Genomic DNA, 12,030 nt, shown 5'->3' with positions numbered 1-12,030 from the left:
GTCATCAACGTGGATGCACCAAGCAATCTTTGGTTTTCAGAGAATCATAAAATGAGTTGGTTATTTTATAATTGGTATAGGCAGAGTGATCATGTATCCTAGTGCTCCTAGCACAGTCCTAGTTCAGGCTTATTGTCCTGGTATAATTACCAGTGTTATTTAGATTAAGAAATTATACATAGAGGGAGCTTTTCTGAAATGCTGGTTTTGAAGCCTTAAGTTGACCATTTGCCATTCCCTAAAGTCACGTAGGACGGGGATCAGCTTTACTCCATTCAGTCAAAACAGCTGTCAAGTCAACTGCAGTCAGAACAAAAGCAGACCCATCCAATATCATTAACCACCTCCCCTTCCCCATATAAAAGAGGCTCCTGTGAAATAACAGTGATTCTTGTGCCCAAGCAAATGGTGTTCTGAATAATTTTACACTTATGGAGATGCTAAGTTTACACTGATGGCTGTGACAGCCTTAAATAGGCTTTACTATTAATAGATAAAAGTGGTTTTTACAGATTTCATTGTTTGGAACCATCAGAATGTGTTTTGCAAAAGCAGGTCAAAACAGACCATCTTGATTATCATGTTTCTTTCCAAGTCTAATGATACTGAGAACATCAGTGAGACCCCAGATCATATTTAGTCATAGCCTTTAAAGATTCACCAACAACTATGACAGTGGTATTGACAGGTCATATCTCTGATGAAGAGCTCACTTTCATACCCTTTTTATTGTCTACCTTCACCTTCATTCACTTCTGTGACCAGTGGTTCTTGACTTGAGAGTGTATCAGAAATTACCTGGAAGGCTGCGAAGCTTCACTCTTCAAGTTTCTGATTCAAGAGGTCTGGGAGGAGGCCTGAAAAACTGTATTTCTGACAAGTTCCCAGGTGATGCTGATGTGGCTGATCCAGGGATCACCCTTTGAGACCCACTGTGCTAGACATTCCCTCTCTTTCCCTTCTCTCCATGCATCTATCCTACTAGACACTGGAAGATGCTTACAGGGTATCGGCAACCTCTTTTGCTGTGATTGCCCCCAGGTGGCCACGGGATGTTGGTGGCTATGTCAGTGTGCAGATATGAGTAGAGAGGAAAAAAGAAAAAAGAAAGGGAGCATGGGAGATAAAGGAAACAAAGGAAGGGGAAAATGGAAAATAGAAGGTAGCAAACAAGACAGGAGTCATATCCAAATACTAGCAGTGGGGAGACACCAACAGGAGCTCTGCATGATAGGCAGCATAACTGGTGCCACGAACCACCTCCACCTTTTTCAGAAGAAGTGACGGTTTGGCCCATCAGGCCAGATGTTCTTTATTCTGCACACCCTGGGTGGGATTTAATATCAAGGACCATAATCAGCCAGCTATTGTCTCCATGATCAGAAGATGTAACCAACTATTCTGCAAAGAGGTTTACCTTCGCAAGTCATCATTGGACCAGGCTCAAATCCCTCCTCACAGGTGCATTCAAAACCACCAATCACATTCTTGCAGGTGCCATTTCCACAGGGATTGCCCACAGAACATTCATCAGTATCTGCAAGTGACCAAGAGTGTATTCAAAATATGACAAATGAAGAAAAAAATGGGCTTGGACTCAAATGATACGTTTCACCCTATCAGAGTACTTTGATCTGTAGCATCTTGTTTTATTCTCATTCTGTCTTTGCAAGAAAGGAGTGCACATGTCTTATCTCCTCAGATTTATAGCTGTGAAATTTCACCTGCTAAGTAACAGTGGCACTAACAGTGACAGTATCTGGGCTTCCAGCCCTCATAGTGCTTTTCTCTGTGAGCTTCTCCAGCTTCCTGTATTATGAAGAGGTAAACCTACTGGGAATAGATGCTCAAAGGGTTAAAACAAGGCTTCTCTCACAAGTCAAAAGTTTTCACTTAAATAAACCTAGAAATATATCTCCAGTTTGGCCTTACATTACATCATTCTCTAAGAAGCCTTAAACATGATGGAGTTTTGCCAGATATAAAATAGAAGACTACGCTTACACAAAGCAAGAGACCAGAGGTTAAGCAAAATTAATACGCTGGATAAAATCAAGATTCACACAGATTTTTTGTTGATTCTGTTGAAACCAGATGGTTTACGTTAGGCAGAAGAAAAGCTACAAAGAAATATGTTTAGGGTATGATCTCTGTAAACAACTGTGGAGAGAGAACAAGTCTTACCAAGGAGCTCTAAAAAATATATATGCTTCCCAACCCATCCACCTATAATACTGGCTGTTCTTCTGACACATCTCATGAGGAGAATGTCTTCCTCTGGGAAAGGGAACTTGTTGAGAAATAACATTGTTATTTTAGCTATCTAGGACACGGGATAGTAATGGACTGCCATCAGGGTTACATTTCATGTTGGGTTCTGAGTCAAAAAGCAAAGGCAAGAAGGTGTGGTAGAGAGACCTGGGTGAGCAGGCTCATCTGTCACGCACAGAGAAGCACTAACTGAAGATTCCAAAGAGAAAACATTGACAACTTTGCTTTTGTTCTGCTATGAAATTGCATTTCACTGTCCAGAATATTACATCTCTTTCAAGTGAATAAAAATCACAGTATCATAGATTTTTAGAGCTGCAGGGTAAATGGAAATAAGTTAGTCTACCTGCATAACATTACATTCTAAGGCCTAGGAAGACTAAGGAACCTGTTTATGCTTCCGAGGCCACAGCTTTGGGGGAAGTCCTCATGCCCTGATTCTTGTATGGAAAGAACGCTTTCTAATGTACACAAACATTCAGCATTTATGCTGTTATTAATTCAGATTAAATTGAACTGCTTTGGATTTTTTAGAGACCTAGACATCATACTTGGATTCAATTTTGAGTTGGTATGGATTAAGAGCTCAAAGGTCAGACATAGGAGCCATTCTCTGAAATTTTAATAAGAGAGTAAAAACAAGAGGAGTTTATGCTGTGTACATAGCCTTTCACATTACTAAATGTAATAAAATCTGGATAAATTTTGTATTTTACATATTGAGAGAATATAATTATGATCATCAACAATCTTTTTTAAATTAAAAGAATACGTTATAATGTTTTCCTTTCCAACTATCTCTTCATATGTGTCCAGTGTCTTCCCCATTAGACTATAAGGAAGGACCATGTTGGCTTGGGTCACTGCTATAGCCATAGAGCCTAGCACAGTGCTGGACACATGGGGTACTCAGCTAGTATTGCTAGATGAATGCTGCATGAATGAATGGACAAAACCTATTTCTGTCCCAATCTTGGTACTTATTCTTCCTAGCAGGAATGCTAACTGGCGTAATTTCTAATTTGTAAAATCCTTATGGAAGAAACCGATTTATTACTCACCTACACATTCATTCCCTTCCAGGATGTAACCAAAGGGACACTCGCAGCGATAGGAGCCATCCGTATTGATGCACTGCCCATGTTTACAGACATCTGGTTCTTTGCACTCATCCATATCTTAAGTAAAGGATTAAAAAAAAGTGAATAACAAGGTACCTTTTTCTTTTCTTTTTTTTCTTTTAATGTTTGTTTATTTTATTTTTGAGAGAGAGCGCAAGATCAGGGAAGGGGCAGAGAGAGAGGGAGCCAGAGAATCCCAAGCAGGCTCCGTGCTATCAGCACAGAGCCTGATGCAAGGCTAACTCACAAACCATGAGATCATGACCTGAGCTGAAATCAAGAGTTGGAGGCCTAACTGACTGAGCCACCCAGGCACCCCCAAGGTACTTTTTTCTGAACACAAAGGTAAATTATAATCATTTCACTGTCTAACCAATGAAATATCTAATATTGCAATATCATGTTACCATATAATACAATAATACAATTGGTATCTAAATCAAAAGACAAAAATTAGAGCTTTATTTCCCAAGATAAATGTGGAGAAAAAAGAACAGCTGGAGAAAGGGCAGGGAAGAGGCTGGTTAAGAATATTAAAAAATGCTGAGAATCCAGTGCAGGCCACTTACCAACTGCTGAATCATCAGGCCCCACAATGATGCCGCTTCCATAGGGACAGATCTGGCGGAAGGCCTCTGTGGTAGAGATGAACGCTCGTTAGTAGACAAATTGCAACTAGCTACAGGCTGTTCCCGAAGCAGTGAGTGATGGCCAGATTGCCACAGGCTGCATGTATCAGGAAACAACCGAGCGAGAAAAGCCCAGATATCAGAGCAAGTGAACAAGGCTCCCAGTGCCTACCACTTGCCCTGATTCATAGCACATTTCAGAAGGAAACAACTACCCAGCTCTTGAGTTAAAATCATCTTAATGAATATTTTGGGTAGACTTACAGTTAAATTAAATTGTCTTATTTTCCTGAAGGGCTACACCCAGTATTTCTCATTTCACAGCCAGGCTGCCGTATGAATAGCCAAAAGAGAAGTGCAGATGGTAGACATACCATCAGGTTCAGTGGGGCACAGCTCACAGGGATCACCCCAACCTTCTCCCTTCAAGGCACAGCAGCATTCCTGTTTGGAGTGATTTCTGGATTTGGGTGATGAACATTTTCCTCCTTCAAACTTCGCATAACAGTAGCTCATTCGCAAATCTGCAGCATAAATCCAGGAGACCCTTTAGATGCTTTCCTACTACATCGTTACTGAATAATAGTGAATGAGAAACAATCCATCTTGTTAAATTGTACTTTTCATTACAATAGTAATACTCCATAACGTAAGTGACTATAACAGTAATTGAGCTCAGATCTTTAAAGTCATAGGTAACCTTCGTAGTGAGATCTGATGAGTACATCCATGCGACTTTCACTTTGTTATTTCTCATTTTAGCCAATTTTCCAAAATAACTTGATGTGAATAACAAACTCCAACACTATCACGTTTCAAAGCTGACATCATCAGTGACTTCCGGGTGGGGACATTAAGAAGTGGAATAATTCACAAGACCCCTCCATTGACAGATGGCTTACATGTGTTTTGGGTAATATTTAGTGAGCATACTAAATTAAGGTAGGCCTCCCAGTTCTGGTACTTACTATGCTCTCACACCAGGTTGTTTATTCTGGGTCCCCTCAGCCAAAATAAAACCAAATAAACCAAAATAAAACCCCTGATTCCAAGCACAGAACAAATAAAGATGTGGCAATTTTGTGGATTGGCAAAAATACGACAATAATGATCATTCACTGAAGCAGCTATTGATGTAGTTGCTATTTACAAAACGCCACGTGGGGCTTTCTGCAGATTTTATACACACACACACACACACACACACACACACGATACAGAAGGTTGTTTAGCTCAACAGAGAGGGACGGTGAAGAGGAGGGCAGGGAGATGGGTAGATAGGAGGGAGAATAATTTTTCTTTCAAAGAATACATTTCTTTAATATCGGTTATTTTTTGGTGACTCCAACATGGAAGATGGGATCTAGTTGCTACAAACTTCTCCAGCATTGCTTGACATAATTTTGGAAACTGACTTTTCCATTTCTTATAGAGCAAATTGGGTGGCTCTAAAAAGTGAGCTCATCCAGAAGCCTGGAGTGTGTCCCCTCAAATTTGACATCCAAAGCTTTATAGACTCCCCTCTAGTTACATGGAGGCTAAAATCTGCAGGTTTTAAGGAAACGCTTTCATATCCATTTGAGGAATTGCCACTTCTTTATGTGTGATCAGGTATGCTCTCTCCTGTCACTGTTTTTCAACCCCAGGCAGCATATTATTAACAGCCACCTATGCATTTCTGTTAAGACAATTTCTCAGCTTTTATTTCGTGACAAAGGAGACAGTGTAAGAATAATTGAGTTGCCAAAGATCGTATCAGAAAAATTTTCATGAATTAAAGTAAAAATATCAATCAATCAAACATATATACCAGGCTTTGGTAAGTCTAATTCAGTTGGCCTCCCCAGTGAACTTCTTCAACCAACTCTTCCAGATACATTTTCTCACTAATTTTTACTCCACCTCCAGATTGGTTACAGCTAGACCTAAGAGGTATCTTTCAGTGAATCTTCTGAAGATCAAGAGCACTAAAAGCCAGTCTTTGCCCTGAGACATGCCTGCCCTCCAAATATTCGCTTTGCTGAGAAGTTTCAAGATTTAACGAATATAGTTTCTCTAATGACACCTTTTGATTCGCTTTATTCTTCAAGTTCATTGTCACATACAATGTTTCGTGTTTATTATTTATACCTACAACTGTCTTAAGGTATCATTTAGTGACTATTCACAAAAATGTCTCAATGAATATATTAAAACTTAATTGTCTCTGTTGTCTTCCACCTTAAAATGTTTCCGTTAAACCTAGATATTTCTTTTCATTTATCATTAAATAAATTAATTAAATAAATTAAATAAATCCATAAATCAGTCCTGTCTCGCCAGCATCACTTTACCATCCCACCTCCAGAAAAAGAGAAAAACCTCGCCATTACGCAGGCTCAAACACACGAAGTCGAAGCTCAAACTGTCAAGTGAACTTTGTTAAGTGGGAGTGGTCCCTTTATATCTGTGGCCTTCAAGTGCCAAGATCTGTTGACCTGAGTCTTATCACAATTGTTCCTTCAAAAACATTACCTGTTGCTCTGTGCAATTTTCTCATTTCATGGGCAATAGAAGCCTGACTCCTAATTTGTCATCTTATAAGTAAAACCCAGCTCTTAACTCCCTGGCTTCAGCAAAATTTGTGTCCTGTGGGAGATTTACATCTGCTTTTGGTGATTCTCTAGATTTGGTTTATTAATCAAAGGTGCCTTGCATTGGGAAAGAGAGCTATGCTTGCCCACACACTTTAACTAGGACTCACTAGGATGCCTGTTTACCAGTCCATCTGCAAAGAGCCCTTAATGACCTTTGAAATTTCATCAGAACTACAAAAGTCACTTTCCCTGCTTGCATTCCTCAAGTCTGGCTCTGCCTCTTGGAGCTGAGCATGTGGCAAGGCTGCTCACAGCTGGGCTGATTCTTCCTGCAGCGTTAGCCTCCTCTGTGACAGGCCAGTGCAAATTGAATTAATAGCCTATGAGTTTCCTCTGGCCTGCCACATCGGCAGATTCACACCTGGTTTCTCACTGCTTTCTTTCCAAACTTGGGCCAAGCCAAAGGCACACAAAAACAAGGGAGTAGGACTTAGAATTTATCTGGCTGGTCTGTACCATAACAGAATATCTGCTTGAATCAACTATCACCCCACCCACAAGCCTGAAATCCATGTGGGCTTCTGACAGCCACCTATGAGATCAAATCAGAGAAGTCTCAATTCCCCCTTCACACTTCTAAATATTGGCTAACAAAAGGGCTAGTTGAAAGGTGAAAAGTTCATCAAGAGTCCATGAAAGACTCAGAAACTAACAAAACTTTGTTACGTATTTAGTACGATTGGTTGGCCGGGTATTATTATGGTTGTTTAAAATGAGGAAATTGAGCGTCCCAAAGATCCAATGACTTGTTTAGGCTACAGAGGGCGAAGCTGAGACCAAAACCCAATTTTTGGAATCTGAAATGATATCCCTTACCTCTTGTTTAGTAATATGGAAGCAAAACATAACAAAATAACCAAGAAGAAAAACCTGAACAATAAAAGAACAAACAACAACAAAACTCTGAGGTGGAGGGGAGAAATAAGTGTGCATGGGGCTTTTTGTTCTAAATTCATTAAACTAGTATGTATAAATGGATAGACACACACCATTGCATTTTTTACTACGAGCTAAACAGTTTTCTGAGATATAATATAATATCCTGTGTTATGCTTAAGTTTAGGCTTCCTTTTTTTAAGTTCACAAATATTACTCCTGAAAACAGATGATGTCCCAGCAAGAATCCCGGTCAGTTCAAGTTTGTTTTCTTAGAAAACTTGTGATATGAGGGATGGGCACTATATCCTGAAAGCACGTGGATTAATCTGCATTTTTTGGACTGAAAATCTAGAGTCTGGGCCACATTTATGCAAAGTCACCTCTTCTGAGGCAGAGACCATGTAGCTGAACTTCCCCCAGGCTTTGCAGTATTCAGTGGCTCATGGCTGATCCCCACTGAGTGACCTATCAGCATCCGTGTTCTTAGAGGGAGAGACAGGTTCAAGTGCCAGGGCAGTTGTTGTACAAGCAACCATAACTTGATGGATGAGTTTTCAACTTTAAAAGTAAAAGTGAACTTTCTGACATATGGTAATCATTAGACCTCTGAGTGAATGAAAGCTCTCCATCTTCTCTTTCACAAAGAATCAAAGCTTTGCCATGTTTAAGAAAGTGAAACCACAACAAATAAACACAGAGTAATGAAAGTCTAAAGCCTTCAAAGGCAGTTACCTTGGCACCTTCTTCCAGTGGAGGACAAGGAGAATCCATCTGGACACAGACATTTGAAGCTGCCTTCAGTGTTACTGCATGTGCCCAAGGCACAAATTTCTGGCTCTTCAACACACTCATCAATATCTAAAAGAATTAACATGTGTCAAAGCCAAAACACAATGGAGACATCATCAGATACCAAATGCAAAGTATGGAAGTACAAAGTACAACTCTTCCAATAAGGATTTTTCCTGTATCATCATGCTGAGTGGACCTCTAGGCTGTGATATCTTTTTAAAAATTAATCTTGAAAATTCTTATTGTAAAAATGGAATCTGCAAGTGCCTTCTAAGGGATACATTAAGAAATATCCCTTACCCAGACTGAGTTTCCTGGCCAATTAGAAAAGGTAATTTCCTACCACCCTAAGCTAGAAAAGAAGCAAGAAACTCCAGTGTCACCACAACACAATTTTAATTGTGTTGACAATGAGTCAGTGAGAGATCTAGACCTTTGAACTAAACACTTATTCCTTCCATCCATTCACAGTGCTTTTCCCAATACTCCATGCTATTAGGAAAACTATGAATTTAACAAGAATACTAACACTCATGACAATAATTATGTAAAGTATAAACTAAAGATACCGCAGAAGATGAGGTCCCTAACTTTCATTTGCAGATTAATTTTTCTCAAAACACAAATGTCTTTCTTGTATAGGCTATAGTTTTTCTTTTGTCATATAGATAACAGGAAGTTGATGCACTTATAATTGTGACATACTTCCTTTAGCATATTAACATACCTTAGCACGAGGAAGGGTTGATTAAAGGTGGTCTACAGTGATGTTTGAATAGCTTGGGTAACTATATGCTCTGGTTTTCTAGGGAAGTCCTAGTTATGCCTGTTGTCCTGGCCTTGTTATTAACAGACCCCTCCTTAAAACTGTCTTGGTTTGGTCAGTGAATTACATGATCATCCCATGTTTAGGAAAAGTGTGGCCACTCTTTCCAACAGACTTACCCATCTTTTCCCCTTTCAGCTGGAATTTGTAGTAAAATAGAGGTAAGTCTTGATTCTGAGCCATGCTATTTTTATTGATACTTTTTTTCCCAACAAAACATGTATCTTTTATATCATAGGGCTCTTTATTTTTGCATTTGTGCAAAGAGTTCTACACCTACATCAGAATGTATTCCTATTATACAAGTTCCTTCCCATGAGGTCCCACTAAGGGGAAGTTGGGAAATTAATTCCATTATCTTGACTTAATATTGTAAATACCACACAATAGGTATTCTCAAAATGTGCAGCTCAAAGTCATGATCTTCCTGTTCAGTGAAAAACCGGTCTCTTCATCACTCTATGTTATTACGTTGCCTTTATAATTAATTACATCACATTGCTTGTGGTATATCAATGAATCTGAGCTGCTGCTGACTGAATGACTCCATTCCCATGTTCCCACTACTCTCACATCCAACCGTTTCTTAAAAGAAAAGCCAACTTTTGTAAAAATGCTCGAGTATTTCTTTTGGTTGTTGTTTTTGTCATTGCCAGTAGGATTCTTTCTCTTATAGTAGAAATTAACCTGTAGGTGATGACTTCATAAGGATAGGGACAAAGATGGTGGAATGGGTACATTACTAAGTATTTGGGAAGTCATTTTTCTTTCTATACATTTCCATTCTGTTCATCTTAGGGGAGTTTTGCATTGATCATGGAGTAGTTGATCTTTATTTAGTGAAAGTAAAATAACACATAATAATTTGCATTTAGGCATAATTTGTTTCCATTTAGAATATTATCACTTGACTATGATGTAAACTGGGTATATGATAAAATTTCTCCATGATATTAAAAGTGGAGAAATGGAGAAAATTCTTACTCATTATGGATGAGATACAGACCTATTTAAACTTGGGAGCATGAACTAGGTGACTTCTTAAAAATCCTTTTAGCCCAGTTATTTATGAAGTTCTAGCAATTAATGCCCTTTATTTAATTCAATGACATATGAATTGAAGAATGCAGTACTATAAAAATTGCTGAGAATTTATTTGTAGTAACACATTTCCACTGCTGTATAGGTCAAACAACGTAGATAAATTATATAGCCATAATCATCCAACCTTGAATGTGGTCACTTAAAGATTTTAGCTGAAATCATGAAGCTATTTTTAGTTGCAACCTACTGATACTTAAAAACATGAAAACCAGGGTGTTTTACAAGATGCCTAAAAGCACCCTGGAAAAGAGTCAGGGTCATATGAGCACTCATAGGCACAGAGCAAAACAGTGTCATCAGATATCAGCATGAGAATTAGATGTTCCTGCCTCATCAGCTGAGTGTGAGAACATAAGCCACACCCTTTGCTCTTGGATTTTTTTTTGATAAAGTGCAAAATGAAGACACCAGCACACCATCACAAAAATGGACTTTGAGAATGCCAGTGCAGTAACCAATACTGTTCACTTCCAAACACGGATAGCCCTCTCCCTCCTACCTTCACACTTGTCATTCTGTAGACTGTACCCAGGTGGACAAATGCACCTGTAGGACCCATCCAAGTTTTGACAGGTGCCTGGTGCACATTTTCCAGGTTCTAGAAGACATTCGTTGATATCTGCAAAGAAAAGGGAGAAAGAAAGAAGAGGTTCCCACTGGCATGATTTCCATCAAGCAATTAAAATTCCAAGAAACTGGAATCAAATCAAAGAAATACATAAAACTAATATGGAGAAAAATTAATGACTCAAAAAGAAGCTTTATCAGCTTTCAGAAGTGTGCAGAACAACTATATTTTATGTGACTTATCACAAATTAAATATTTCCAGAAAAATGTAGCTTGTGAAAAGTTAATGGGTATGAAGATTTTTGAGAGCACCCAAAAGATTATAGAAGAGATTTCTACAAAGCTGTTTTAAAGAAAATAAATATAAGAAAGCAAATGACAATTGTTTATGGAACAATTTAGCTTTCTGTGAAATTTAACAATTTAACTATTCTCTGTAATTACAATAACTTAATTTTAAAACATAATAGGGAAGTGTGTTATAGATATCACACACACACACACACACACACACACACACACACACAGAGTCAACAGGTAGGATTGGTGTAATTCCACTCTGATTTTTTTTTTTTCTCTCCAGCCTTCTGAAGGAAGGATGTTGACAGAGACTGCAGGATTCTTTGGTCTCAGAGAACATACTTTGGAATCTCTTTCTGAAATTCTGAGGCAGCACTCACCCACACAGGTCCTTCCATCTGGAGCCACCTCATAGCCTTCATTGCACTGACACTGGAAGGACCCCACTGTATTGATGCACTGGCCATTTCTGCAAAGGTTCCCATTTCCAGTGGCACATTCATCAACATCTGCCAAAAAAATACCCTTTGATATATTCCAAAGAAAATGTCATAATTCCAGCAATGATCAAAACCTTTAAAGGGAAAAATACTTATTTGAAATTTCAGAGGCTTTTGCTGGCTCAGCCAAACATGAAAAATTCCAATAAATATCTAGTTTGTAACAATACACCTGGCTTTACTCACCTATTAAAACCTAACAAGACTACGCTGTTCTATTAATTACAGATTGATAATTTATATTAGAACTTTATATGAGTTTCACCTTGATCTTCCTTTAGGTTTCATTTTTAAAAGCTAAAACTGAATTACTAACACACAATACAGCTGATGGTATTATTAATTATTCTCATAATTAGAAGTATATAAAATTAGCCTCTAGCAACAATACAAAATTTGGATCA

The 12,030-nt window shown here is 38.5% G+C and overlaps 1 protein-coding gene and 1 long non-coding RNA gene across 2 annotated transcripts in view; one reads left to right on the top strand and one right to left on the bottom strand.

Moving 5' to 3' along the window:
• The window catches only part of FBN1 (fibrillin 1), a 233,592-nt gene that overhangs the window by 22,010 nt on the left and 199,552 nt on the right, over positions 1-12,030 (bottom strand). Inside the window, exons 47-53 of the mRNA XM_023255387.2 lie at positions 11,507-11,635; positions 10,758-10,877; positions 8,269-8,394; positions 4,396-4,545; positions 3,962-4,027; positions 3,333-3,449; positions 1,418-1,537 (exon numbers count right to left, since the gene is read on the bottom strand). Of these exons, the coding sequence (XP_023111155.1) occupies positions 1,418-1,537; positions 3,333-3,449; positions 3,962-4,027; positions 4,396-4,545; positions 8,269-8,394; positions 10,758-10,877; positions 11,507-11,635 (828 nt within the window). The remainder of the gene's footprint in view (positions 1-1,417; positions 1,538-3,332; positions 3,450-3,961; positions 4,028-4,395; positions 4,546-8,268; positions 8,395-10,757; positions 10,878-11,506; positions 11,636-12,030) is intronic.
• LOC111560824 lies at positions 3,375-6,330 on the top strand. Its single transcript, XR_002742944.2, has 2 exons — positions 3,375-3,484; positions 4,784-6,330. It is a non-coding gene; the product is annotated as an uncharacterized LOC111560824 (long non-coding RNA).

The sequence above is a fragment of the Felis catus genome, chromosome B3, assembly GCF_018350175.1.
Source record: "Felis catus isolate Fca126 chromosome B3, F.catus_Fca126_mat1.0, whole genome shotgun sequence".
NCBI lineage: Eukaryota > Metazoa > Chordata > Mammalia > Carnivora > Felidae > Felis > Felis catus.
The sequence above is the reverse complement of the archived record's forward strand: the minus strand, read 5'-3'. Positions and strand labels throughout refer to the sequence as shown.